Source organism: Ambystoma mexicanum, chromosome 2q, assembly GCF_040938575.1.
Source record: "Ambystoma mexicanum isolate Mex_15411 chromosome 2q, UKY_AmexF1_1, whole genome shotgun sequence".
Taxonomy (NCBI): Eukaryota; Metazoa; Chordata; class Amphibia; order Caudata; family Ambystomatidae; genus Ambystoma; species Ambystoma mexicanum.
In genome coordinates, this window is record NC_090924.1 from 194,669,269 (window position 1) to 194,694,867 (window position 25,599).

The 25,599-nt window shown below is 50.7% G+C and overlaps 1 protein-coding gene across 2 annotated transcripts in view; it reads right to left on the minus strand.

Annotated features, from left to right (window-relative positions):
- Positions 1 to 25,599, minus strand: part of ABCC1 (ATP binding cassette subfamily C member 1 (ABCC1 blood group)) — a 2,255,476-nt gene that overhangs the window by 961,462 nt on the left and 1,268,415 nt on the right. For both annotated transcript variants that reach the window (XM_069647115.1, XM_069647114.1), the window contains 2 exons: positions 14,635 to 14,719; positions 14,410 to 14,536 (listed from right to left, as the gene is read on the minus strand). In XM_069647115.1, coding sequence (XP_069503216.1) covers positions 14,410 to 14,536; positions 14,635 to 14,719 — 212 coding nt within the window. The remainder of the gene's footprint in view (positions 1 to 14,409; positions 14,537 to 14,634; positions 14,720 to 25,599) is intronic.

Below are 25,599 nucleotides of genomic sequence, written 5' to 3' on the forward strand. Positions count from 1 at the left end.
GATCCAATCCCATTGTGAGGTTCATATTACTTACCCCGCCCACCACCCTCCCTCACTATCACAAAAATGTCACGGATTGTGCGGTACATTTAGGATTACACGTGCCACATCCTGGGTGGCCATGTGGATATATGCGGACGAAGAAAGCGTACATAGTTTTAGAGAACTTTGTAGTGGACGTGATTTGCAATGTCACATCACTTGTACTGTAAACGTGCGACGGTGCATTTGAAGTGTTGTACAGGGGTGACAGTGTTGGATAATGGTGTCATCGATGCGATTGGTGGATGCGTGTGTGCCTATTAACGCATAAGCCAATGAGTTAGTGCAGCAGAGAAGATAGTGACAAGGGAAGAAGGACTCCTCCTGCTGTACTTGGGCGCGGCCATGGCGCTACTTGGGGAAAGGCACATGCCACATTCTGCCATTCTCAACATGCTGCCAGTGGAAATGGGACTATGACATTTGGCCAATCAGGTGTTATGGGTGCACTTGACAGGAAAGAGCACAAATAGGGAGAAGGCCTCCCCCTGCTTCACTGGGGTGCGGCCCTTGCGCTAGTTCAGAAAGCACGCGTCCCACATTGTGCCCTTGTAAGCATGCTGGGCAATGGGAATGTGCCTCTCGGTATTATCCAATTAGCTTCTTAGGTTCCGCCTCACAGGAAGGGGCGGTAGCAAATTGTTACAGTACTCAGACTGGTAGAAGTGGAGTGACGCAGAGTGCTGTTACTGGGTGATGGCTTTGCCATAGATTTGCACGGGTATGCCTAGGCAAAAGACTTGGATGGCAATTTTGGGTTGGAAGGAGTGGAGGCATTGTGGTGCGCTGTCGACGTCTGCAATTTCGGCATTGTCTGTGACATTTGCAAAGAAATGGTCACTTTCGTGCCTTTTGACGTTGTCATGCTACACTACGGAGCTCAGTATGTGGGTCGCGCCTCTTCTTCATATGTGGTTCATCAACTGAAGATATGGTTGAGAGCAGCGCAGCCCTTCTTTCCCACTGCGAAAATTCTATTCGCATCTATGCCGCCAAGAAGAATGTGGGCCTGTTGGAATGGAGTTTCTTCCCACCCAGAGGGCGAACGGTGTACCATCAATGGAAAAATTGCTACTTTTCTTTTTTAGCAAAGTTAGAATGTTCTTCTGCAACAATGAGATCCTTGGGTGTAGAAATGCGGTTTTCTTCCATGACAATGGCATGTCTTTGTTGAACAATGGCAATGGTATTTTGTTGCAGCATTTACAAGATGCATTGAAAACCTTACTTTAAGAATGCGCGCAGTACAGGAAAACAAAAATCTGTATAAAAAGCGAAAATGCTTTGTATTATCCATACCACTAACAAGACTATGCACTTGTTCTAATGCAGTTTGTTCCCTGCGAGAGGGCACAAGATGTGTCAGCAATGGAAGCATGTCTACATTTTTGTATGATGCTGCAATGTTTTTCTGCAAGATTGGCATAATTATGTTGGGATCTCGCGTGATGTCGAAGTCTCGCCAGACCTCATTCAACCGAAGAGCCGGGAAGAAAGAGCACAAAGCAGTCACCGACTCAGACTAAGCCGGCAGAGGACAACAAGCAGGTCAAACTTCCGGGCCTCCTCTCAGATGAACTGTAAAACGACGCCAGAGTCTGCATTTCATTGCATCACCCTGCACTGTTGAAGGCCAGCTATCTTGAGACTAAATGCGGCACTTGTCTGTTTTGCACTGCTGATTTTGCAGCAGTAATAAGAGTTAAGCTTATAACACAAGAACTTCTGCTATATCAGTTCAAAACACATTGCTCCAAAGAAATGCAGACTTATTCCATGACAATGGCATTTCTTTGTGCAATATTTGTAATGGTGTTTTGCAGTTGCATGTACAGGATGCGGTGAGGAGGTTGTTGTAAGAATGGGCCGAGTGCACAAATATAAAGATCTCTATAGAAACCACAGGAAGTTTTCCCTTAAAAGCATCTACACAAACAAAAATTGTGACCGCCTCTTTTTAGAGCCACCGTTACATATAAAATCTGCTGTCCTGGTTGAAATGTATTGCGCCACGTCTGCACACAGCACGAAAAGTACACGTAAACCCTGTTACTTCCGGGATTCCACGTGCACATCCGGGCCATTTGCAGAATGGCGCGCATGGAACTGGGTCTGTGGAAGCTACGACATTGTGGGGTGTGGTGTGAGCAAGAATGTGTTTGAAGCGTAACGTTTGTAAATTAGTCACCAACGGAATATTACAGAACTGCACATGATGTTAACAGGTAATTGGAACAGCTACTGCAAAGGGTGGGCAGGGACTTGGGCATGCATTGCGAATGAAAGCCGTTGACTGTAATTGGGTTCCAATACACACTGTGTTCCTTTCGTCTTGCCTGTGAACAAAGGGCCACTGCACAGATTGCGATCAACAGTACAATAGAACAGCGAATGTACATATCCAACGTCTCATGCACTACTTCTACACAGTTTGTGCAGTGGCGCTGCCACATGTGTAAATGTTTCACCACAGGTAATTTGTTCTCGTACTTATTGATGTGCTCCATATTCTATGCCATATATTACGCCACAAAACTGCTATTTGTACGTCTTCCAATATAGCAACCTGTGCATCCAGGGAAAAGTTCGATCACTTGATGGTACGATATTGGTGGTATCTGTAGCATTTATGGAGAGGAGTACATTTTGCCACATAGGAATGCTTTTCATCAGGAGACACGCAATTTCATTAGGAAGTGCAATAAGACAGTAGTTCAGGCACCGCCACGCGGCCACAATACTTTTGTAACCGGCACTGTTAATGTTTGAGAATCCAAGATTTTGTTGTTTACTCAGTTGTGTACACTTGCAACGGTCAGGGATTTAGCAACAGTGTTCATATTTTACAGAGTCACTACTAATTGTCATATGTGCAGTGCAATATTCTATGCACTTGTGCAAACGGTAGTGAGGAACTTGCTACGTACCCAAACGTTGCTAAGTGCAGAGACGGTATTTGAGTTTCACACGTAATTGAACGACAAGCAGTTCAAGAATCAAGGCAATGGGCTATTTAACACGGCAACTGTAGACTGGAGCATCCTGTTCCTTGCTCCCAATGGGCCCCAGGAAGCCATCCGTGACGCAGTCGTAAATTGGTAGCTTTGCAACACGAAATCCGTAGGCGGCAGCACAGTTTGAAATGAGGTAGTGTGTGGCATGATTCGGTAGGCGTGGCAATGGGGGCGGCATAAACAGGAGGACATATGCATAGCTGTGCAACTGACGGACGTCTGGTGCCACGACTAATTAAAAAGGGAATGAGAAGATGCAGACATGAGGCCAGTTCTGTAGTCGTATGGACACTTCCATTGCGATGGAACATACGCCGGCCAGGCCACATGCACTCTCAGTAGGAAACCTCCATTTTGATGACCTGCAAGAATCTGGGGGAGCACTGTGCGCTACAGAGTCACAATGCATTCACAGCACCAAAGCAACAAATATGCACACAGTCACAAATAGTTGACATGTACATGTTTAGTTTGTAAGAAACATCAGCCGTATTTGGACAGGGTACGGGTACTAGTAATTGTTTAGCAATTGTTCAATTTTTACGTGCTGGCTGTGTACATTACTTTTTACAGTGTCTCAGATTTCGTGTAGCTACATGCTGTTGTGGAAAAAGTGCCGCTATTGTGCGTTTCTTCAATGTAAAGTATGTCCTCTTACACACAACCATATGTGTGAATTGTACATAAAGCAATACATATTACCTACATTTCTTTTTACACTGTGCTGCTTCCCCATGCAGTTAGTATCCTTACTTATTTAGGGAAGAGGGACGTTATTTTCCAATTTTCCAGCTATTCTAGGGTGCTTGGCATTGTTGCAAAAAAAAAAAAAAAAAACACCTCATGTTTTGCTATTGTGGGACACTGCAGAAATTAGGCATTAATAGGAGACACTTCAGTGCAGTTACCACATTGGAGTTACGTTTTTCTGTCAATACTTGCATTCTTCTGTCAATACTTGCATTCCTTACTCTGCCATTTGTTTATTCGTTTTCATGTGTAGCATTAGTGTGGTAATATTGCTGGACGCACAAGTGACTGTGTACTGGTTTTTTCCATTATGGTGCATACTGTATGCCTTTCGTCTGTGTGTTTCACATGTACAGAGTTTGCGCACTTACCTTACTTCATTCTCCTTGCAATGTACATATTTGGTGCTATTTATAAATGTTTATTCACTTTGATGAATGGTAGCAGTATGTAAGATAACAAATGCTATATATATATGTACAGACGTACATTTTGTGGTTATTGTGCTCCTTGGTATGGAGACATCAATTTCCTAGCTGTATGGTACATCTACGTAACCCAATGGTTTTGTGGTGAAAATTATCAAATTGACTTTGTTAAAGGGAAGTTATGGTTAAGTTGCACTATCAAAAACCTATGAAATGCAACGGAAAAATGTTGTTACAGGGACGTTAAGAGGTAAAACCGAAAACCCCCCAGAAATTCGCCAGTTACGGTAAGGTAAGGAACCACATCTTGTGCCACCAGTGTGCACTGCAAGGACTAACACCCATGACATCAAAGATGCCATCACAAATCTCATTGATGACATCACATGTGCATTTAGGTTTCATGGAAAGCCGCCACAGGGGAATGTTATTGTAATGGTGGCAGAAAACTATCAAAGATCATTGGAAGAACTGTCATGAGATAAGTAGTTCATTGAGCACACCTTTGTATTACAGACTTCTTTGCAAAATCTTGCCATGTTACATAGTGAAATCATGAATGCTTTCGTTTTGGAGTTTCGGGTACTGTGCAACATGTAAGAAGTAGCTAGCATTGCCTTAATAGGTACATAATTGCACGACTGCACAAAAAACAAAGATAACACAATGCGTACAAATATGCGCATATACAGGGAAATTGAAGTAAGCAAAAAAAGGAACAGTATTACCAGAAACGGTTCATAACATAACTGATTATCTTGATGCACAGAAATGATTGCTCTGTTGTATGCCATCTTCTTCCCCTATATGTATATGTATCAAATGATGTGAGTGAACCTTTATGAAAGTAGTGCAAGAATATATGAGAAGGGTGACGTACACCAAGACAGAAACTTTTGAATTGTTAGTTCCTGACTGTACGTGAAGAAAAGCAACTGGCCTACTTAGGTCTTTGACCAAAAAGAGGGAGCCAGAAATGTGATGTCATCGATGAGATTTGTGATGGCATCTTTGATGTCATGGGTGTTAGTCCTTGCAGTGCACACTGGTGGCACAAGTTATGGTTGCTTCCTTTACCATAATATATAAATATACATAACAAAAACATTGTTAAAGGGTTGTTATGGTTAAGTTGCACTACTAAAAAACCTATGCAATTCAATGGAAATACATTGTCATCAATGACATTTGTGATGTCATCTTTGAGGTCATGGGTGTTAGTCCTTGCAGTGCACAGTGGTAGCGCGAGTTATGGTTGTGTACCTGTAACGTCCCTGTAGCAACGTTTTTCCATTGAATTGCATAGGTTTTTAGTAGTGCAATATATGTAATATATGTATAGAAATGTATATATATTTTACATGGCCACGGTAGTGGCCATGTAGTTATGGTTAAGTTGCTGTTTCCATAGGAAGAGCACTTTTTGGGCGGCTTATAACTTCGCTCCCCCTGGACGAATCCTCCCCAAACTTTGCAAAAAAAATATATGGCCCACTCTGAATTTTATTTGCAAAGTTTGGTGATGTTTGGTCCAGGGGGGACAAAGTTATAGGGGTTGGGGGGGCCCAAAACCTTTTTTTTCCCATAGACATAATGGGAAAAAAATTTGCTCACGCCTACAGCCCAAACCGCTGGATGGATTTACACCAAATTTGCAGCAGGAGCGGTGGCTTGGTCCCGAAAGCGTACCTTTTTTTATTTGGTGCAAATCCGTCCAGTTGTTTTTTAAAAAAAGACAAAAATGTAAGTGAAAAAAATAAGTGATATCTGTGTCCGCTTCGCGGACACACTTCCCTGTTCGCTCCGCGGACAGGACGGGGATTGGGCAAGCGACTTGCGTGATGTCCACAGACATCTGACGTGCTCTCCCATTGGCTGTAGTAAAGCGTGCAGTGCGCCTTATTTTCAGAGACGCCCACCATCTTAGTTTATTGTTCGTATATTGGCATCTGTGGCAAACTCTGCGGTGACTTCAGACTTCACAAGTGATTATCACAACGTAACAAGCGAAAATTCCGATGCGATAAGATCAGAGGACAGCAGGGCCTCCAATGGGGCTGTGAGAGGCTCATGTGGATTACACTTCCTGAACGTCCCAGGCTGCTGCAGACTTGCAGGAGACACGCCATCGGTACACGGTGGCCTGCGGAGGACCGAGGAGTGTATATCCCGTTCCCCCCAACCCCTGCTCATTACCCGTGTCTCCCTCCTGTACCCCCCACCCCCCGCTCATTACCCATGTCCCTCTCTTGTATCCCCCCACCCCCCGCTCATGCCCCGTGTCTCCCTCCTGTTCCCCCCCACCCCCGCTCATGCCCCGTGTCTCCCTCCTGTTCCTCCCACCCCTCGCGTCTCCCTCCTTTTGCCCCCCACCCACGCGTCTCTTTCCTGTTACCCACCACCCCTGCTCATGCCCCATGTCTCCCTCTTGTTGCCCCTCATGCCCCGTGTCTCTGTTGGTGCCCCCCACCCCCCTCTCATGCCCCGTATCTCCCTCCTGTTACCCCCCACCCGCCGCTCATGACCCGTGTCTCCCTGCTGTTGCCCCTGACCCCCCACTCATGCCCCGTGTCTCCCCCCTCCCATGCCCCATGTCTGTTACCCCCCCACTCCCTCTCATGCCCCGTGTGTCACTCCTGTTGCCCCCCCACCCCCGCTCATGCCCCGTGTCTCTCTCCTGTTGCCCACCACCCCCTGCTCATGCCCGTGTCTCTCTCCTGTTGCCCCCCCACCCCCTCTCATGCCCGTGTCTCTCTCCTGTGCCCCCCCTCACCCCCCGCTCATGCCCCATGTCTCTCCTGTGCCCCCCACCCCCTGTTTATGCCTTGTGTCTCTCCTGTTACCCCCCCACCCCCTGCTCATGCCCGTTCCTCTGTTGCCCCCCAGCCCCCGCTCATGCCCCATGTCTCTCTCCTGTTACGCCCACCCCCCGCTCATGCCCCGTCTCCCTGCAGTTGCCCCCCACCCCCCTCTCATGCCCCGTGTCTCCCTGCAGTTGCCCCCCACCCCCTCTCATGCCCCGTGTCTCTCTCCTGTTACCCCCACCCCCTTCTCATGCCCCGTGACTCTATCCTGTTACCACCCACCCCCGCTTATGCCCCGTGTCTCTCTCCTGTGCCCCCCACCCCCGTTTATGCCTCGTGTCCCTTCTGTTGCCCCCACCCCCTCATGCCTCGTGTCCCTTCTGTGGCCCCCACCCCCTCTCATGCCCCGTGTCTCCCTGCAGTTGACCCCCACCCCCCCTCTCATGCCCCGTGTCTCTCTCCTGTTGCCCCCCACCCCCTCTCATGCCCCGTGTCTCTCTCCTGTTACCCCCCACCCCCGTGTCTCTCTCCTGTTGCACCCCCAACCCCCGCTCATGCCCAGTGTCCCTCTCCGGTTACCCCCCACCCCCTCTCATGCCCCGTGTCTCCCTGCTGTTGCCCCCCACCCCCTGCTCATGCCCCGTGTCTCCCTGCTGTTGCCCCCCACCCCCTGCTCATGCCCCGTGTCTCTCTCCTGTTGCCCCTCCACCCCCTGCTCATGCCCCGTGTGTCTCTCCTGTTGCCCCTCCACCCCCTGCTCATGCCCCGTGTCTCTCTCCTGTGCTCCCCCACCCCCGCTCATGCCCCGTTCCTTTCTGTTGCCCCCCCACCCCCCGCTCATGCCCCGTGTCTCTCTCCTGTTACCCCCACCCCCCGCTCATGCCCCGTGTCTCTCTCCTGTTACCCCCACCCCCCTCTCATGCCCCGTGTCTCCCTCGTATTCCTCCACCCCCCACTCATGCCCCGTGTCTCCCTGCAGTTGCCCCCCACCCCCTACTCATGCCCCGTGTCTCCCTGCAGTTGCCCCCCACCCCCCTCTCATGCCCCGTGTCTCCCTGCAGTTGCCCCCCACCCCCCTCTCATGCCCCGTGTCTCCCTGCAGTTGCCCCCCACCCCCTCTCATGCCCGTGTCTCCCTGTAGTTGCCCCCCACCCCCCTCTCATGCCCCGTGTCTCTCTCCTGTTACCCCCCACCCCCCTCTCATGCCCCGTGTCTCTCTCCTGTTACCACCCACCCCCCGCTTATGCCCCGTGTCTCTCTCCTGTGCCCCCCACCCCCGTTTATGCCTCGTGTCCCTTCAGTTGCCCCCACCCCCTCTCATGCCCCGTGTCTCTCTCCTGTTACCCCCCCACCCCCTCATGCCCCGTGTCTCCCTGCAGTTGACCCCCACCCCCCCTCTCATGCCCCGGGTCTCTCTCCTGTTGCCCCCCACCCCCTCTCATGCCCCGTGTCTCTCTCTGGTTACCCCCACCCCCCTCTCATGCCCCGTGTCTCCCTGCTGTTGCCCCCCACCCCCTGCCCCGTGTCTCCCTGCTGTTGCCCCCCACCCCCTGCTCATGCCCCGTGTCTCCCCCCTCCCATGCCCCATGCCTCTGTTACCCCCCCACTCCCTCTCATGCCCCGTGTGTCACTCCTGTTGCCCCCCACCCCTGCTCATGCCCCGTGTCTCTCTCCTGTTGCCCACCACCCCCTGCTCATGCCCCGTGTCTCCCTGCAGTTGACCCCCACCCCCCCTCTCATGCCCCGGGTCTCTCTCCTGTTGCCCCCCACCCCCTCTCATGCCCCGTGTCTCTCTCTGGTTACCCCCCACCCCCCTCTCATGCCCCGTGTCTCCCTGCTGTTGCCCCCCACCCCCGCTCATGCCCCGTGTCTCCCCCCTCCCATGCCCCATGTCTCTGTTAGACCCCCACTCCCTCTCATGCCCCGTGTGTCACTCCTGTTGCCCCCCCACCCCCGCTCATGCCCCGTGTCTCTCTCCTGTTGCCCACCACCCCCTGCTCATGCCCGTGTCTCTCTCCTGTTTCCCCCCCACCCCCTCTCATGCCCCTGTCTCTCTCCTGTGCCCCCCCTCACCCCCCGCTCATGCCCCATGTCTCTCCTGTGCCCCCCCACCCCCTGTTTATGGCCGTGTCTCTCCTGTTACCCCCCACCCCCTGCTCATGCCCGTTCCTCTGTTGCCCCCCACCCCCCGCTCAGGCCCCGTGTCTCTCTCCTGTTACGCCCACCCCCCGCTCATGCCCCGTCTCCCTGCAGTTGCCCCCCACCCCCCTCTCATGCCCCGTGTCTCCCTGCAGTTGCCCCCCACCCCCTCATGCCCCGTGTCTCTCTCCTGTTACCCCCACCCCCTTCTCATGCCCCGTGACTCTATCCTGTTACCACCCACCCCCGCTTATGCCCCGTGTCTCTCTCCTGTGCCCCCCACCCCCCGTTTATGCCTCGTGTCCCTTCTGTTGCCCCCACCCCCTCATGCCTCGTGTCCCTTCTGTGGCCCCCACCCCCTCTCATGCCCCGTGTCTCTCTCTTGTTACCCCCCCACCCCCTCTCATGCCCCGTGTCTCCCTGCAGTTGACCCCCACCCCCCCCTCTCATGCCCCGTGTCTCTCTCCTGTTGCCCCCCACCCCCTCTCATGCCCCGTGTCTCTCTCCTGTTACCCCCCACCCCGGTGTCTCTCTCCTGTTGCACCCCCAACCCCCGCTCATGCCCCGTGTCCCTCTCCGGTTACCCCCCACCCCCTCTCATGCCCCGTGTCTCCCTGCTGTTGCCCCCCACCCCCTGCTCATGCCCCGTGTCTCCCTGCTGTTGCCCCCCACCCCCTGCTCATGCCCCGTGTCTCTCTCCTGTTGCCCCTCCACCCCCTGCTCATGCCCCGTGTCTCTCTCCTGTTGCCCCTCCACCCCCTGCTCATGCCCCGTGTCTCTCTCCTGTTGCCCCCCCACCCCCTGCTCATGCCCCGTGTCTCTCTCCTGTGCTCCCCCACCCCCCGCTCATGCCCCGTTCCTTTGTTGCCCCCCCACCCCCCGCTCATGCCCCGTGTCTCTCTCCTGTTACCCCCACCCCCCGCTCATGCCCCGTGTCTCTCTCCTGTTACCCCCACCCCCCTCTCATGCCCCGTGTCTCCCTCGTATTCCTCCACCCCCACTCATGCCCCGTGTCTCCCTGCAGTTGCCCCCCACCCCCTCTCATGCCCCGTGTCTCCCTGCAGTTGCCCCCCACCCCCCTCTCATGCCCCGTGTCTCCCTGCAGTTGCCCCCCACCCCCTCTCATGCCCGTGTCTCCCTGCAGTTGCCCCCCACCCCCCTCTCATGCCCCGTGTCTCCCTGCAGTTGCCCCCCACACCCTCTCATGCCCCGTGTCTCTCTCCTGTTACCCCCCACCCCCTCTCATGCCCCGTGTCTCTCTCCTGTTACCACCCACCCCCCGCTTATGCCCCGTGTCTCTCTCCTGTGCCCCCCACCCCCGTTTATGCCTCGTGTCCCTTCAGTTGCCCCCACCCCCTCTCATGCCCCGTGTCTCTCTCCTGTTACCCCCACACCCCCTCATGCCCCGTGTCTCCCTGCAGTTGACCCCCACCCCCCCTCTCATGCCCCGGTCTCTCTCCTGTTGCCCCCCACCCCCTCTCATGCCCCGTGTCTCTCTCTGGTTACCCCCCACCCCCCTCTCATGCCCCGTGTCTCCCTGCTGTTGCCCCCCACCCCCTGCCCATGCCCCGTGTCTCCCTGCTGTTGCCCCCCACCCCCTCTCATGCCCCGTGTCTCTCTCCTGTTACCCCCACCCTCTCTCATGCCCCGTGTGTCTCTCCTGTCACCCCCCACCCCCCAGTCATGCCCCGTGTCTCCCTTCTGTTGCCCCCAACCCCTGCTCATACCCCGTGTCTCTCCCCTGTTACCCCCACCCCCCTCATACCCTGTGTCTCCCCCGCTCATGCCCAGTGTCTCCCTGCAGTTGCCCCCCACCCCCCGGTCATGCCCCGTGTCTCCCTCCTGTTGCCCCCCACCTCCGATCATGCCCCGTGTCTGCCTCCTGTTGCCCCCCACCCCCCTCTCATGCCCGTGTCTCCCTGCTGTTGCTCCCCCACCCCCCACTCATGACCCGTGTCTCCCTGCTGTTGCCCCCCACTCATGCCCCGTGTCTCCCTGCTGTTGCCCCCCGCTCATGCCCCGTGACTCTCTCCAGTTGCCCCCCACCCCCCGCTCATGCCCGGTGTATATCTCCGGTTAACCCCCACCCCCTCATGCCTCGTGTCTCCCTGCTGTTGCCCCCCACACCCCCTCATGCCCCGTGTCTCCTGTTCCCCCACCCCCCCTCATGCCCCGTGTCTCTCTCCTGTTCCCCCACCCCCGCTCATGCCCCGTGTCTCCCTCATGTTGCCCCCCCACCCTCTCTCATGCCCCGTGTCTCTCTCCTGTTACCCCCCACCACCCTTATGCCCCTTGTCTCTCTCCGGTTGCCCCCCACCACCCTCATGCCCCTTGTCTCTCTCCGGTTAACCCCCACCCCCTCATGCCTCGTGTCTCCCTGCAGTTGCCCCCCACCCCCCGGTCATGCCCCGTGTCTCCCTCCTGTTGCCCCCCACCCCCCAATCATGCCCCGTGTCTCCCTCCTGTTGCCCCCCACCCCCCTCTCATGCCCCGTGTCTCCCTGCTGTTGCCCCCCAACCCCCACTCATGAACCGTGTCTCCTTGCTGTTGCCCCCCACTCATGCCCCGTGTCTCCCTGCTGTTGCCCCCTGCTCATGCCCCATGTCTCTCTCCTGTTACCCCCGCTCATGCTCCGTGTCTCCCTGCTGTTGCCCCATCCCCGCTCATGCCCCGTGTCTCTCTCCTGTTGCCCCTCCACCCCCTGCTCATTCCCAGTGTCTCCCTCCTTTTACCCCCCACCCCCCGCTCATGCCCCGTGTCTCTCTCCTGTTACCCCCCCACCCCTCTCTCATGCCCCGTGTGTCTCTCCTGGTTCCCCCCTACCCATGCCCTGTTGTGTTCTCTTTATACACCCCGCCTTCCCTTTCCATGGTGTCCATCTTGGTAAAAGATTTTCCTTCCTACACCGGGACGCGGCAGGAGTTTTTTTTTCCCACTTTGAGAACCTAGGATGCTTGTGGTCTTCATCCATTGAAAAGGACGTTATGGTTACGTTGCACTAATAAAAAACTATGAAATTCAATTAAAAAACTTTGTTAAAGGGACATTATGGTAGTTGCGCTATTAAAAACCTATGAAATTCAGTGAAAAAACATTAGTAAAGGGACGTTATGGTTAAGTTGCGCTACTAAAAACCTATGAAATTCAGTGAAAAAACATTGTTAAAGGGACGTTATAGTTCCAAGTAAAACCGAAAAACACTTGAAATTCACCAGTTATGGTAAACTAAGCAACCATAACTCACGCCACCACCGTGCAGCACTGCTAAGCCTAACAACCAGGACATCAAAGATGACATCACAAATGTCATTGATGACATCAATGATGACATCACATGTGCATTTACCTTTCATGAAAAGTCTGTACAAGGGATTCTTAGTGTAGTGTTAATAAAAAAAGTGTCAAAGATTATTGGAATAAATATCAAGTGCTAATCAGTGCATTAAGCTATGCATTGATATAAATAGCATTCTATTATTAACTTCAATCCAGTATACTAAGGTACTCATGTAGAAACATAGGCATTGTGTGCAGCATACATGATGGAGGTGCAATATTCGTAAGCTTGCCATGTTGAATAGTGAAATGATAACTTTTCATATTAGAGTTTTGCGTACAGTGAAATTTGTGATAAGTAGGTAATAAAACCCACTTACTACATAATTGCATTATTATAGACAAATCACAAAGAGACAACACAACATACAAATATGAATATATACAAGGGAATTGAAGTAAGAAAAAAAACAGCAATAGTAGCAGAAAGAGTTCATAACCTAACTGATTATCTTTATGCAGAGAAATGATTGCTCTGTTTCAAAGCTGTTACTTACCCTATCTATATATATCACATGATGTGTCTGGACCCTAATGAAAATAGTGTGAGTACAACATATAAAAATATGAGCATATACAGGGAAAGTACAGTAATAAAAAAACATCAAAACTATCAGAAAGTGCTGATAACTCTACTGATAATTTTAATGCACAAAAAGGATTGCTGTCTTTCAAGGTTGTGTCTTCCCCTATGTATATGTTTCATATGATATGACTGGACCATAAGGGAATTATTATAAGAACATACTTGAAGGATAAGTCTACAAATATAGTACATTTACAATTTTTAGTTCCCGACTCTTACTGAAGAAAATCATGTGGCCTAGATATGTCAGGAAAGTAAAAGAGGGGGCGTCAGACATGTGATGTCATCAATGACATTTGTGATGTCATCTTTGATGTCCTGGGTGTTAGGCTTAGCAGTGCACGGTGGTGGCGCGAGTTATGGTTGCTTAGCTTACCATAACTGGCGAATTTCAAGGGTTTTTCGCTTTTACTTGGAACCATAACGTCCCTTTAACAAAGTTTTTTTCACTGAATTACAAACCCAGTCTAAAATGTAGCGGCACTCTAGCTAATGCATACAAAATGTAGATGGAAAGAATCCAAATCCCAGCCTTGGTTGCTGTGCAAAAATAGTCCTTTATTATTTCATGGTTGTGGACAAGAAAGGCAGCAACAAAACACACAAAAATGACACGTTTCACCCTACACAGGCTTTGTATATGACTCTAGTAAATAACTCTGGCATCTTTGAGGACTGGCACAGGTGTGCTGGTATAAGTAGTAAGGGACTGTGGTGGTTTCCTCCTAAACATGGTTTAATTACACTGGTTAGTGTTCAGTACATTTTCTGGCATAGGATCACAACAGCATTGAGTTACTCATTGAAAACGACACCTCCTCTTCCCCCCAGCTTGCAAGCGATATCTCACAGTGGTTTCTAGAAAACAGGGTTTTGAAGCTGTTGGCAAAAGTGCCCACACTATGCCACTGTAATCCTTGAAATAAAAGAACCAGTGGCACACTCCTATTATCAGATAGGATGGCCGTTATGGACAAAAAGGTACACTTATCAATCTTGGGCACTAGCACCTCTGGGCTAAGTACCAAAGGGTTCCTTCAAATCCTAGTAGAATTATCTGACACGTCTCCCTTTGAATTCCAGGAATTAGGTCTGCTGAAGAGAATATTCCTCCAGCTACTGTGGTAACAATTCATTAACAAATAAGCTTGGTTTTCACCGTTTGTGTATATCAACTATTTAATTAGAGAAATTTGAATTACATTACCCAGGTAAGAGCATAGCAGTTTGTGACATTTTGGGTGAATACGATGCATTTAGATTTGATACACTAATAGAAAACTATGCAAGTATTTTTGTGTATAGCATACCCGTCCCGTCTGGGCTTTATCAGCTTCCGTCAGCTTCCAAGCATCCTTCACTGTTGCAGATTTCTGTAAGTCTGTTGTGCTAGTTTGGTGTAAAGACTTGCTCGTTTCCGATGATGAACTGAATTGCCTGTTGCGATACAATAGGATTTACATCTTGCTTATTCCTACAGTATGTGACTAGTTTAAATCTACTACAGATTTAAAAAAATAATGTATAACGCCTACCTTAGCAGTTGTTTATCAGAAGAGGCACCCACAAGAACTCCATTTTCCAAATGCTTGCTTTGCAATGATGTTGGACTAGGGGCATCTTTTGAAAAGACAAATGGAAAAAGACACACTGATGACAAACCAACTCAAATGCAAACCTGACAAATATCTTCCACATAGAGAATCATTACAAAACCTGTGAATTAGTTAAACAAGACTACATAAATTTAACAAATTTGCTTCATACAACACACAACATTGATACCTGCAACATGCAACTGTCAAAACGCTTCCTTAAAGAAAATATCCTAATAGCATATTCCAGTACACTCTTTCAAACTCTGTCACGTTTCTCACCATTTCTACTTAATTTTTACCTCACAATAAGTCGAACATCGATGTGTTAGGGTTCTCTTTTCTTTTTAACCAGATGTACCAAATATTCAATGTTAGGATGACTAATATTAGCTCCTCTTCCAGAAATATGGTCAGACAAGGTGATTTCCTTCCCCTTGACTTGGTCAGTCACACTCTCTTAAAAAGAGTCTACTGTTCATTCAGTATTCAAATACTCAATCAAGCCCCAAAGACAAAAACTGCAGATGCTCTACAGAGGCATAGAATTAGCATAAAATACAGAACTACAACCCACTAGAACAAGGAATTAGTTACTTACCTGTAACTCGGTCCTGCAGCATTGGTATCTTTTATAGATGCACATGCTGTGAACATTTACCGTGGTCAGGCTGGGAATACTTGGTAAAAGAGCAGTTTAAACTTAAACTGAAAACTTTTCACTCGTGTGCTCCATTACAGTCATTTTGGGTCATATGCCCACAGCCAATAGGAACACCTCCCTTAACTCCTCCCTGTCAGCCACCTTCAGATTTGGCAAGCGCACTGAGTGACAGTAAGAGCCAAAAGACGAGCCGTGCTGGGTAGGTGGGAGGGTCGCATGTAAATATATGAAAGATACCAATGCTGGAGAACCGGAGTTACAGGTAACTAATTCCTTCTCCAGCATTGGATCTTTCATAGGTTCACATGCTGTGAATAGATTACAAAGCAGTATTACAACAAAACATATGGGCGGAGGCAGGCTCCCAGCATAACTTACCACTGGAGACTTACCATCCTCACGCAAAAAGGTTCTGCAGAGCCGACTGGCGGTCTCTAGACTACTGCGGAATCTGTCGACACAGTAGAACCTGGTGAATATATGCACCGATCTCCAGGTCGCTGCAAGGCAGATGTCAGGCAGTGGGATTCCGGAGAGGAGCGCAGTGTTTTTAGCCACTGCTCTTGTGGAGTGCGTCCGTTGATGACAGAATGAGATGCAATCCATCTTGAAATGGAGGACTTTGAGAGAGCCTTCCCAGGCCCTGAAGGTCCAAACGAAACAAACAGTTGATCTGTTATACGGAATAACTTTGTATGAGCCACATAGTACTTGACGGCTTGCACTACATCCAGCATGTGCAGGGACTGCCCTGCTGAAGACGGTATGCCAACGAACACGGGCTGAACCGCTCGCTGATTGAGATGCAAAGAGGATGGCACCTTAGGCCTAAAGGTCGTGTTAGAACGTAGAATATCCTTGTCCTTGTGAAACGTCGCACATAGTGGTTTCAAGGAAAATGCCTGGATTTCACCCATTCGCCTGGCTGAAGTTATTGCCACCAAGAACGCGGTTTTCCAGGATTGATGTTTAATGGATGCATGGGCTTGAAAAGCGGCTTCATGAGCCTTTTGAGTAGCCCATTTAGCTCCCACATTGGCGCTGGCCGACTGACAGGTGGAAAAAAATCGGAACAGCACATGCAAGAACTCCTTCACCAGCCGGCGAGACCACAGGGATGGCACCCCTGAGGAGCGTTTTCTCTGGAGATTGCCACCAGGTGCACCTTAATGGAGCAATGAGTCAAGCCAGACTGATCCAGGGACAACAGGTAAGGCAAAACAAATATCCTCCAGCCGGATGGTTTGAGGTCGCAGTTGCTGGTTCATGCACCATACTTGTAAACGTTTCCACTGCTTTTGTAGCACTTCAAGGTGGAAGGGACAGGGCCCAGAATTCTAAGAACACAGGAGTCAGGCCGTCAGATTGAGCAAGACTGAGTCGTGGTGCAGCACCACCCCCTGGTTTCTTGACAGGAGTGATTGGTGCAGGCGCAGCTTGATTGGTGTCATTAACAAGAGGGCAAGGAGGTCAGAGTATAAAAACTGTCTCGGCCACGCAGGGCCCACTCATATCAATTTGCACCAATACAGTCTGAAGGTGTGTAGGACTCTAGGCACCAGAGGAATTGGAAGGGAGTACATACAGACACTTAGTAGAGGCCCCGCAAGAACCCCCAGAGGTAATATGGTTATCCTAGATGGTGGGGTCGTAGTTCACTGTTGAACTTTGAGACTGACTCTAGTAACTATAGCTTACAAGTTCTCTTTCGTTTAAGTTTGGACAGTTTGTGTATTGTTGGTGGTTTTATCTTTACTCAAACTGGACGCACAATAGGAAATGGATGCACAATATTTCCTCCTGATGAAAGTCTGTATTAAAGACATTACGAACTGAAACATGTCGAGATGAGTTATCTCTGTAGAAGAACAGAATGATGATAGGGACAACAATTGTAAAGTGACTAATGATTGTGTAACATGATGTATCATTTTTTTGCCTTTTTCTATGCTCCAAATTTAGGTTTAGCCTATGAATTGGCTTTATATCAGAAAAGTGTATTCTGAATGTACTTGATTTAATATTGGTTTTATAAATGTGATTGTATTATTAAATATTTAAAAAAATGTATTCACTGACCTGTCCCTTTAGTTCTATTTTCCTATATTCAATACTTTATTCTTCCCAGAATAGATAGAACAGACACTACTAGCAGGTGCTTATATAGTGTCTACTGGGTTTCCTTCTCTATCTTCATATTGATGATCCGGCAACCTGAAGGGATCGCCTTGCAATAGATGTTCCCTCACCAGCGAAAGGCTCTGCCTGAAAACTGGTTCAGACCAATGCGGTCCTCCCAGCACCCCGAGGTTTGGATCCAGCAGGAATTCCTGCACTGGCCTCATGTGTAACCGGCAGTTGGTGATCAACGGGATGCATGACGACATCCCCAGCAGGGATTTGTAGTAGCGGACTGGCGCAACTGGGCACTGTTGAGACAGCGCACCTTTTCCAGAAGAGCCACCACCCTTTCATCCAAGGGAATGGCAGTACAGGTCTGGGTGTCAAGTCTTGCTCCAAGATAGAGTACCTGATGCAATGGAAACAGGCACGACTTTGGGAAGCTCATAGAGTAATCCAGCCATTGTAGACAATGGATGGTGATGGCTGTGTTAGTTTCTGCCAGCGGATAGGCGGGGGCTCCCACCAACCAGTCGTCTAGATACGGGTAGATGTGAACTACCCTCCGCCGCAGGTGTGCCACCACTGGAGCAAGGAATTTGGTAAACACCCAGCAAGCAGACGGCAGGCATAATAGAGGGGCATTAACTGATGATGTAATCCTGCCTCCATGAAGCGTAGGTATCGCCGGGGTGAGCAATGAATAGGGATGTGAAAGTAGGCATCCTCAAGGTCGAGGGACGCCAAGAAGTCTTTGTTGTAGCTGGGACAACACCTGCTGCAGTGTGACCATCCAGAACATTTGTACCTTTAGGAACTTTTTGATCACCCTTAGATCTAATATGGGCTTCCAACCCGTTGACTTTTTATGCTGTGACTTTTTACTTACCACTCCTCTGCCCAGCTCCTCCTTTGGGACCTTCTCCAATGAGCCCTTTCGCTACAGAGTTCCTACTTCCTGTTGCAAGAGGTGCCACAACCTTTGCAGTTTGTGTGCAGGAAGAATATCCAGCGGACAGTCCACAGGGATAGCACCCATTCGTCGGTTGTGGTGTTTTTCCATTCTTCGACAAACCTTAATAATCACCCTGCCACCAGGGTGCAGAAGCAGGAGGACCTGGACCTGGGCTGGTCATGTCGGTTTGCCGGACTGGCCCCTAGATTAAGAGGAGCCATGGCGCCGCTGCAATGCCCTGTAGGATGAAGACTTTTTTCTGTTCTGGTCCCCCTGATGAGTATGGGGATTTGTAAGAGGAGGAAGAGTGGTAAGTGGAGCGGTTATCCCACGAATTACTGCCATAGCACCCTTTTCCCGAACGAAAGGACTGGCACCTTTGCTGTAGCATGACCAAGAAGCGAGTGGTTTCCGTGTCCGTTTTTATTGACTGTAAGGTTTCATCCATCTTCTTCCCAGAAAGGGCAGATCCGTCAAAGGGCAGATCAATGACCCTGGACTGGACATCGGTCTAAAATCTGTGGCCTTGAGCCAACCCTGCCTGCGTACCATCACTTAATTTCTAAGCTGGCAAAACCCAGTATCTGCAATGTCCCCAGAAACTTTGATGGTATGGTCGGACGCCAATTCGCCGTTATAGAAGATGTCCATGGCCTCTTGTTGGTCATCCGGCAGAAACTCTAGCAGGGGGCCCATCCTGTACCACAGCTATTGATTGTAGCATGCGAGTATGGCCATTGCATTTGCCACTTTGATAGTCGTGGTTGCGGTGGTAAATTAAAGTTATTGACTATAGTGACTAGAGCATTCATAGTCCTTAGTCCCCTTTCCTCCATACTTGTGGGTGTCCTCCAACATGGGGACGGTGCCAGAACCTCTGGAAGTGAAAAATTGAGCTTCCACTTTAAATTTAGTGTAGCGCTGGGGCGCGGGCTCGGGCTCGGGCTCGGGAACGCCCGCCGAGCCCCCACCCTCCAGAGCCTCACCTCAGTCCCCTTTGAACACATTGGACGCTTAGATACCTGGCTACGCCCATTACATATTAGCCATTGCCATACTAGCGGGGGAAAGCGGGTGGGATGTATGGAGGAAAGGGGACCAAGGACTGAGTACTCTAGTCACCAAGGTAACTCATTACTCGTACGTCCTATCCCCTTTTCTCCATCCTTGTGGGTGATTCCACTGAACAAGAACATAGGATGGACCTGTGATAACCTGCCTCATATCTAGGACAAAAGGTTCCTCACAACCGTCTGCCCAAACTCTGCATCGCGCCTGGAGCTGGTGTCCAGTGAGTAGTACTTACAGAAGGCAGGCAGAGTGGCCCAAGTAGCCGCCTTGCTGAGGACATCCCAAGAAGCAGGTCTCTGAAACAGCACAGCCCTGTCCTTGGCTCTGACCGCATTTGCACAAATACCCTCAGGAACAGGTCTGACCATGGCCGTGTAAGCCTCTGAAATAGCCTGGACTATACAATGGGCGATGGGAGCCTTGGAAGCCTGAGAGTCAGGGAAGGAGCCCCCAAAAGTCACAAATAATGCCTCAAACTTCCTGAACGATTTCGTCTGAGGGAGATAAAACTTGGAGGACCCTCTTAGGGCCCTCTCTGATTCGCACTGCGGGTTTGGGAAGAACACTGGCAGGCATATCTCCCAATTCAGGTAAAATGGAGAGACCACCTTGGGCAAGAGGTTTAGTTGAGTGCGCAGGAGGACCTTGTCGTTGTGAAACGTGGTAAAGGGCTTGCACAAGGACAACATCTACAACTCACTAACCCTGTGCACAGAGGTGAGAGCCACCAATAAAACTTTCTTTAGTGTCACAAAGCGGATGTCCACAGGGGCCATCGGCTCCAAAGGCTTGTGCTGCAAAGCTGCCAGACCACATTGATGTCCCAGACTGGGTGCGGCCTATTAACCGGCAGAAAAAGCCTAGACAACCCCTTAAGGTGGGCCTTAACTACCGGGTTGGCTGCAGAAAACACATGCTCAGGGGAATTCTTTTAAGCCCCAATGGCCGCCAAATAAGTGCAGCAAGTATCCACCTGAACTCAAGAACCAGTCAGGTGCGCTGAAAAAGCCAGTACGTATCCAGGACAGGTGAGGTTCCAGACCCTTGTCACGAGCCCAATAGCAGAACCTAGTCCATTTACTCTTATACTGAGATGGAGTCGAGGGCCTCCTGGCATGCTGAATGATGTCACAGTTGTCATCCGAAAATTGAGCATGCTAAAGCCTCTGCTGGTCAGGAACCAGGCCGCCAACACCAGCTTGGCCGGGTCCGGATGCTCCACCGGGACGGGACTCGGAGCACAACTTCGGCCGATCCGAAACCAGGGTCTCAAAGGCCACTGGGGGGCAATCAGGAAGAAGCTGCAACCCACTAAAGCCCGGAACTTGCGGACGGTCCATTGGAGCAGATAGGTGGGCAGGAACATAACACCCACGGCCGTGCCAACAGATCTGGAAGACATCTCGCAGAGACCCCTGACCCTGTCCTGCCCATGAAGCAAACTGGGGGCACTTGGAATTCAGAGGGGATGAAAACAAATCCAATGTCTGCGAACCCCCAAAGCTGGAACAGGGGCAACAAGGAGTCGGTGTCCAACTCCCACTCATAGGTGTTGAACCCCAAGCGGCTCAGCTGGTCCGCTTCTGCATTGCTGTCCCCGGGGAGGTGGACTGCCGAAATCCAAACCCCCTCCGTCAGGGCCCATTCCCAGATATGCAGAGGAGGTGGGGAGGGGTGAGGGGGAAGGGGCAGGCACCATCCTGCTTGCTCATGTAAAAACTTGTAGTAGAATTGTCCGTCCTTACCAGAACAGACCTGTCCCTGATGAGGGGCAAAAAAGCCTGGGGGCCAGGCCCACTGCCCTGAGCTCAAGGAGATTGATATGCAGGAGTGCTTCCATCCTGGACCATGCTCCATGATTCGCATAGGCCTCCACAGTAGGCCCCCAGCCTGAAAGGGAGGAGTCAGTAGTCACCACCAAGGTAGGCTCCGATTGGGTGAAGGGGGCTCTCAATGAAACATTGCCATCCATTGTCCACCAGCAAAGATCGGGCAGTAGGAGAGGTGGTATTGGGACCCTGTCCGACTGAGACCCCGTCTCCTGATCCCAATTGGCCGCAAGGTGGAGCTGGAGGCGCCTCATCTTGAGGCAAGTGTGCTGTACAGTGAGTACGCAGGAGGCAATCAGACCCAAAATGTGCTAGAACTACCATGTCAATGTGGTCAAGTTGGCCAGAAAGTGCACCCCCACCTTGCGGAGGGACAGAAGCCCCTCGGGCATAGGGAACAACCGCTGAACGGTAGTGTTCCAACGCACCTCCAAGAAGACCAGTTCCTAAAATGGGAACAACTGACTTCCTCTGGTAGTGGGAGAAGCCTAGCTGATGAAGGCTATCTGCCAATCTCTGGCAGGAGTGCACCATCCCTTTGAGTGACCCCACCCTCACCAGCCAGTGGTCTAAATAAGGGTATAGATGATGGCCTTCCAAATGGAGAAGGTCCGCCACTGTGTTCATCAACTTCGTAAAGACACAAGGGCCGAGTTCAGGCTGAAGGGCAGCACCTTGTACTCAGTGATACAACAATTGTGAACCGCAGAAACTTCCGATGCAGTTGGTAGATGAATACATGCAGGTAGGCATCCTTGAGGTTCAGGGAACACATCCAGTCCCCTGGGCACAGACTTGGCTATGTGCGCAGGAGTAATCATCTTGAAGTGTTCCAGTGGAAAAGACAAATTTAGAAATGACAGGTCCAGGATAACCCTCAGGCCAGCCTGGTTGTTCTTGGGCACTGCAAAAATCCTGCAATAGTACCCGCAGCCCATGTTTACAAGAGGAACCGGTTCTGTTGCCTGCATCTCCAAGGGCGAGAGGACCTCCCGGAAATCACAAAGAGGAGGAGAGGAATGGTAGAGGCAAAGGCAGAGGAAGACTGAAGCCAGTGGAGACTACGGATAGGATCCATGGGTTTCTGGTAAGACGCTTCTAGATGTCCTGGAACAGAGCCAAACGCCCCCCCACTTCCCCCACAGGCAAGCTGTGTTCCCCGAGCTTGACATCCCTGCTTCTTGGCGTTAGGGGCAGAGGAGGGGGAGCTGAAAAACCTGTGTAATGTCCTCTGCTGCTTCCTCCTGTGAGACTGGTCAGGCCTCCATGTACCACTGTCTCAGAACCCCTTGAATCCGGAGAAAGCGGCGTGTGGGTGGGGGGCTTTAACTCAGTCCTGCCCTGGGATGGAAGGTAGGATTTCTGTCCAGATTTTGTCAGGGTGGCCAAGGACTTAGCGGTTTGAGTGGCGGTTGTACTCTGTCAACTCGTCATCGGTTGAAGATTGAAAAAGGTCCCCGCTGAGGCGTGTAGCGTTAAGGCTGCGATGAGTAGATGTATCCTTGAGGAGACCAGATATATGTACTATACAATCCACTGCCGCTTCCAGAGGTAAGGAGACTGGGATCATCAGGCAAAGCCCGTTCAATGGATGAAAGCAAAGGCAGGCCTGAAGATGGACCAAAGATGGCCGCTGGCCTGGCAGGCTCCGCCACGTGCCTCTCTGCCATTTTGAAGCTTTGGGCGTGAAGCCCCAGAGCCACGAGAGGCCTCAGACATGGGAGGCTACAGCTTGGGTCCTGCACCTGAAGCGTAGGCTTCAGCCGCAGATCACTCTGGTAGGTGCTGAGACCTCAGCCGGCTGGCCGGTAGTCTTAACGCCTTGACTCGCGAGCTCCGGCAGGCTGGACGCCCTAGGCACCTGTGCCGGTAGCCATGCTGGATTGAGGGGAGGACAGACTCTTGGAGGTGGCACTCAACGATCCCATACCCTTTGGGGTTGAAGAAGAGGACTGACTTATTCACCCTTCCGAGTACAGCCTGGTAGGGCCCCCGAGCCCCTCAGCTTGGTAGCAAGTAGCCTGGGTGGCCTCAGGTCAGCCCCCCGTAGCGCCCATAAGAGCCCCCAGACCCCCTCAGCTTGGGTGCCTGCAGCCTTAGAGGCCTCGGGCCTGCTGAACCTGAATCCGAGGAACCCTCTGTCCGTGGGAACCCCGGGAAAGGGGTCATGGCGCTGTGGAGCAGGGCTGAACAGAGGGGCTACCTTGACTTGACAAGAGGTCCTGGAGACATAGTCCTTAAGGTGGGACGGTAGAGAAGTGTGGAATATCTCCCTCCACTGTGACAACCGATTCTTAAATGGCCTGTGACCGAGAGTGCTGCAAGCCGAACATGTGTCCCAGCGGTGGTCAGGCCCCAAAAACTCAAGACTGAGTGCATGGTGGTCCGAGGCCAGGAACGAGTGGTCGCATGAGGCACATCTTGTGAATCCTCCTGCAGCAGACATGTGCCAGTGGGGAGGCGAGGCACCGAAGAGTAGTCAAATAAGATTGAAAAAAGAAAACGGGGAGCAAGTGGAAAGCTAAAAAAGTCTCTGTGCTGGCTGCCAGGTCTGACAGCATCCGTGCGGAAAAATTGACTGAGATGAGGCACTGGAGTGATGATCCTCTATGTAGACATTCTTCAACCCACATGGGGCTGAGGCCTTGAACAGGCTCGTCCTCGTGGATTCAGCCGTGAGGTAGGCCCAACTGCGCAGACAAAGCTTTGTAGAAGATTTCCGACGGCGGGAATGGTCTACGGAGCTAGCACTGTCACCGCAAACGCTGGTCGTCGAAAAACACATTTTTCATGGAAATGGTGTTAAAATCCAAAATTATTAGTAGAAATATTGGAGATGATTTTTGAGGACTTCTTACACCAATGTGCGATAAAATATCTGAAGATGGCTGACAATGACTAATAGAGCAAAAGTGACTGAAAGTTCTCAGTTTAAGTTTAAACTGCTCTATATTACTGAGGATTCCCAGCCTGACGGGGAATATTCACAGCATGTGAATCTATGAAAGACTCAATGCTGTAGAATTAAAGAAACTATAAAATCTAATTAACAAAAAAGCAGTACACAAAGCTTTACAATTAGTACTCAGAAGGAGAAATTACTTACAGTAATCGTCTTTCTATGGATTCTTCTCCTGCAGATTGCTCATCCGATAGATATCTATTCCAGCGTTAGCTACTCGAAAAAAACCTTTTGACATGGGGCGTAGAGCACCTCGACTCAGCCATCGATCCTCTTTGACTCGATGCTCCGTCGTCGGCTCCGGACAGGCCATCAGTCGTCGTACATATACTACGTCACTACGCCCTGGTACCTCAGTTCCCACTCCCCTCCTCCTAACCCCTCCCCCCAGGCACATCCACTGCAGAGGAAATCTAGCGAGAAAAAGCCCAAAAAGAGAAAAGAAAATACAATCTCAACTGGGATTTCATTTTATTTTCAAAAATAGAGACCGCAGGAAGCATGCAGTAGTGAAGCAAGAAAGGGACAGAAGACCCTAGAACCATCATTTACCTCTTTGCTCTCATGAGAAAGACAGCCACCAACTGCAGATGCTTTCATAGCTGGGATGGATGGGAGGGGCTGGGGGTGAGTAATCTGTGGGTGAAGACTCCATAGAATGAACATTCAGTAAGTAATTTCTCCTTCATTGGATTGCCTTTCAGCTGCAGATTACTCATCAGATAGATTCAGAAAGCAGTACTCGTTCTGGAGGCAAGATGAAAGCTTTCCCAGCAGAAGGTTCTGCCAAACTGCCTTTCGAAACAGAGCGTCAGCCCCAGGAGCGACGTCCAGGCTGTAATACTTTGTAAACCTATGAATTGAAGACCAGGTCACAGCCCCGGAAATGTCTTACTGGTACTCCTCTCTGCAGTGCCGTACAGATAGAGACCACTTGGTGCAGTGGGCCTTGATGCCCAGGGGCAACTCTTTCCCCCGCGCTGTTATAGCACTCAGAGATACACAGCGTGATCCACCATTAAATTGTTTCGAGACTGCTAAACCTTTCCTGGCCACAATTGGTCAACTTTCCTGTACTGAGCTGTCCTGGCTAGATACAAACGCAATGCCCTTTTAGGGTCTAGTCTGTGAAAACACTTCTCCTCCTTAAAGAGGTGGGGGTGGATAAAACACAGGAAGGCTAATTGCCTGGGATAAGTGGAATTCAGACACCACCTCAGTCAGGAATCCAGGCCTCACCTTTAAAGAAACTTGTAACTCTTACCTGGACTCCTCAGGAGCGTAATACTTTCCCAGCCTGTGG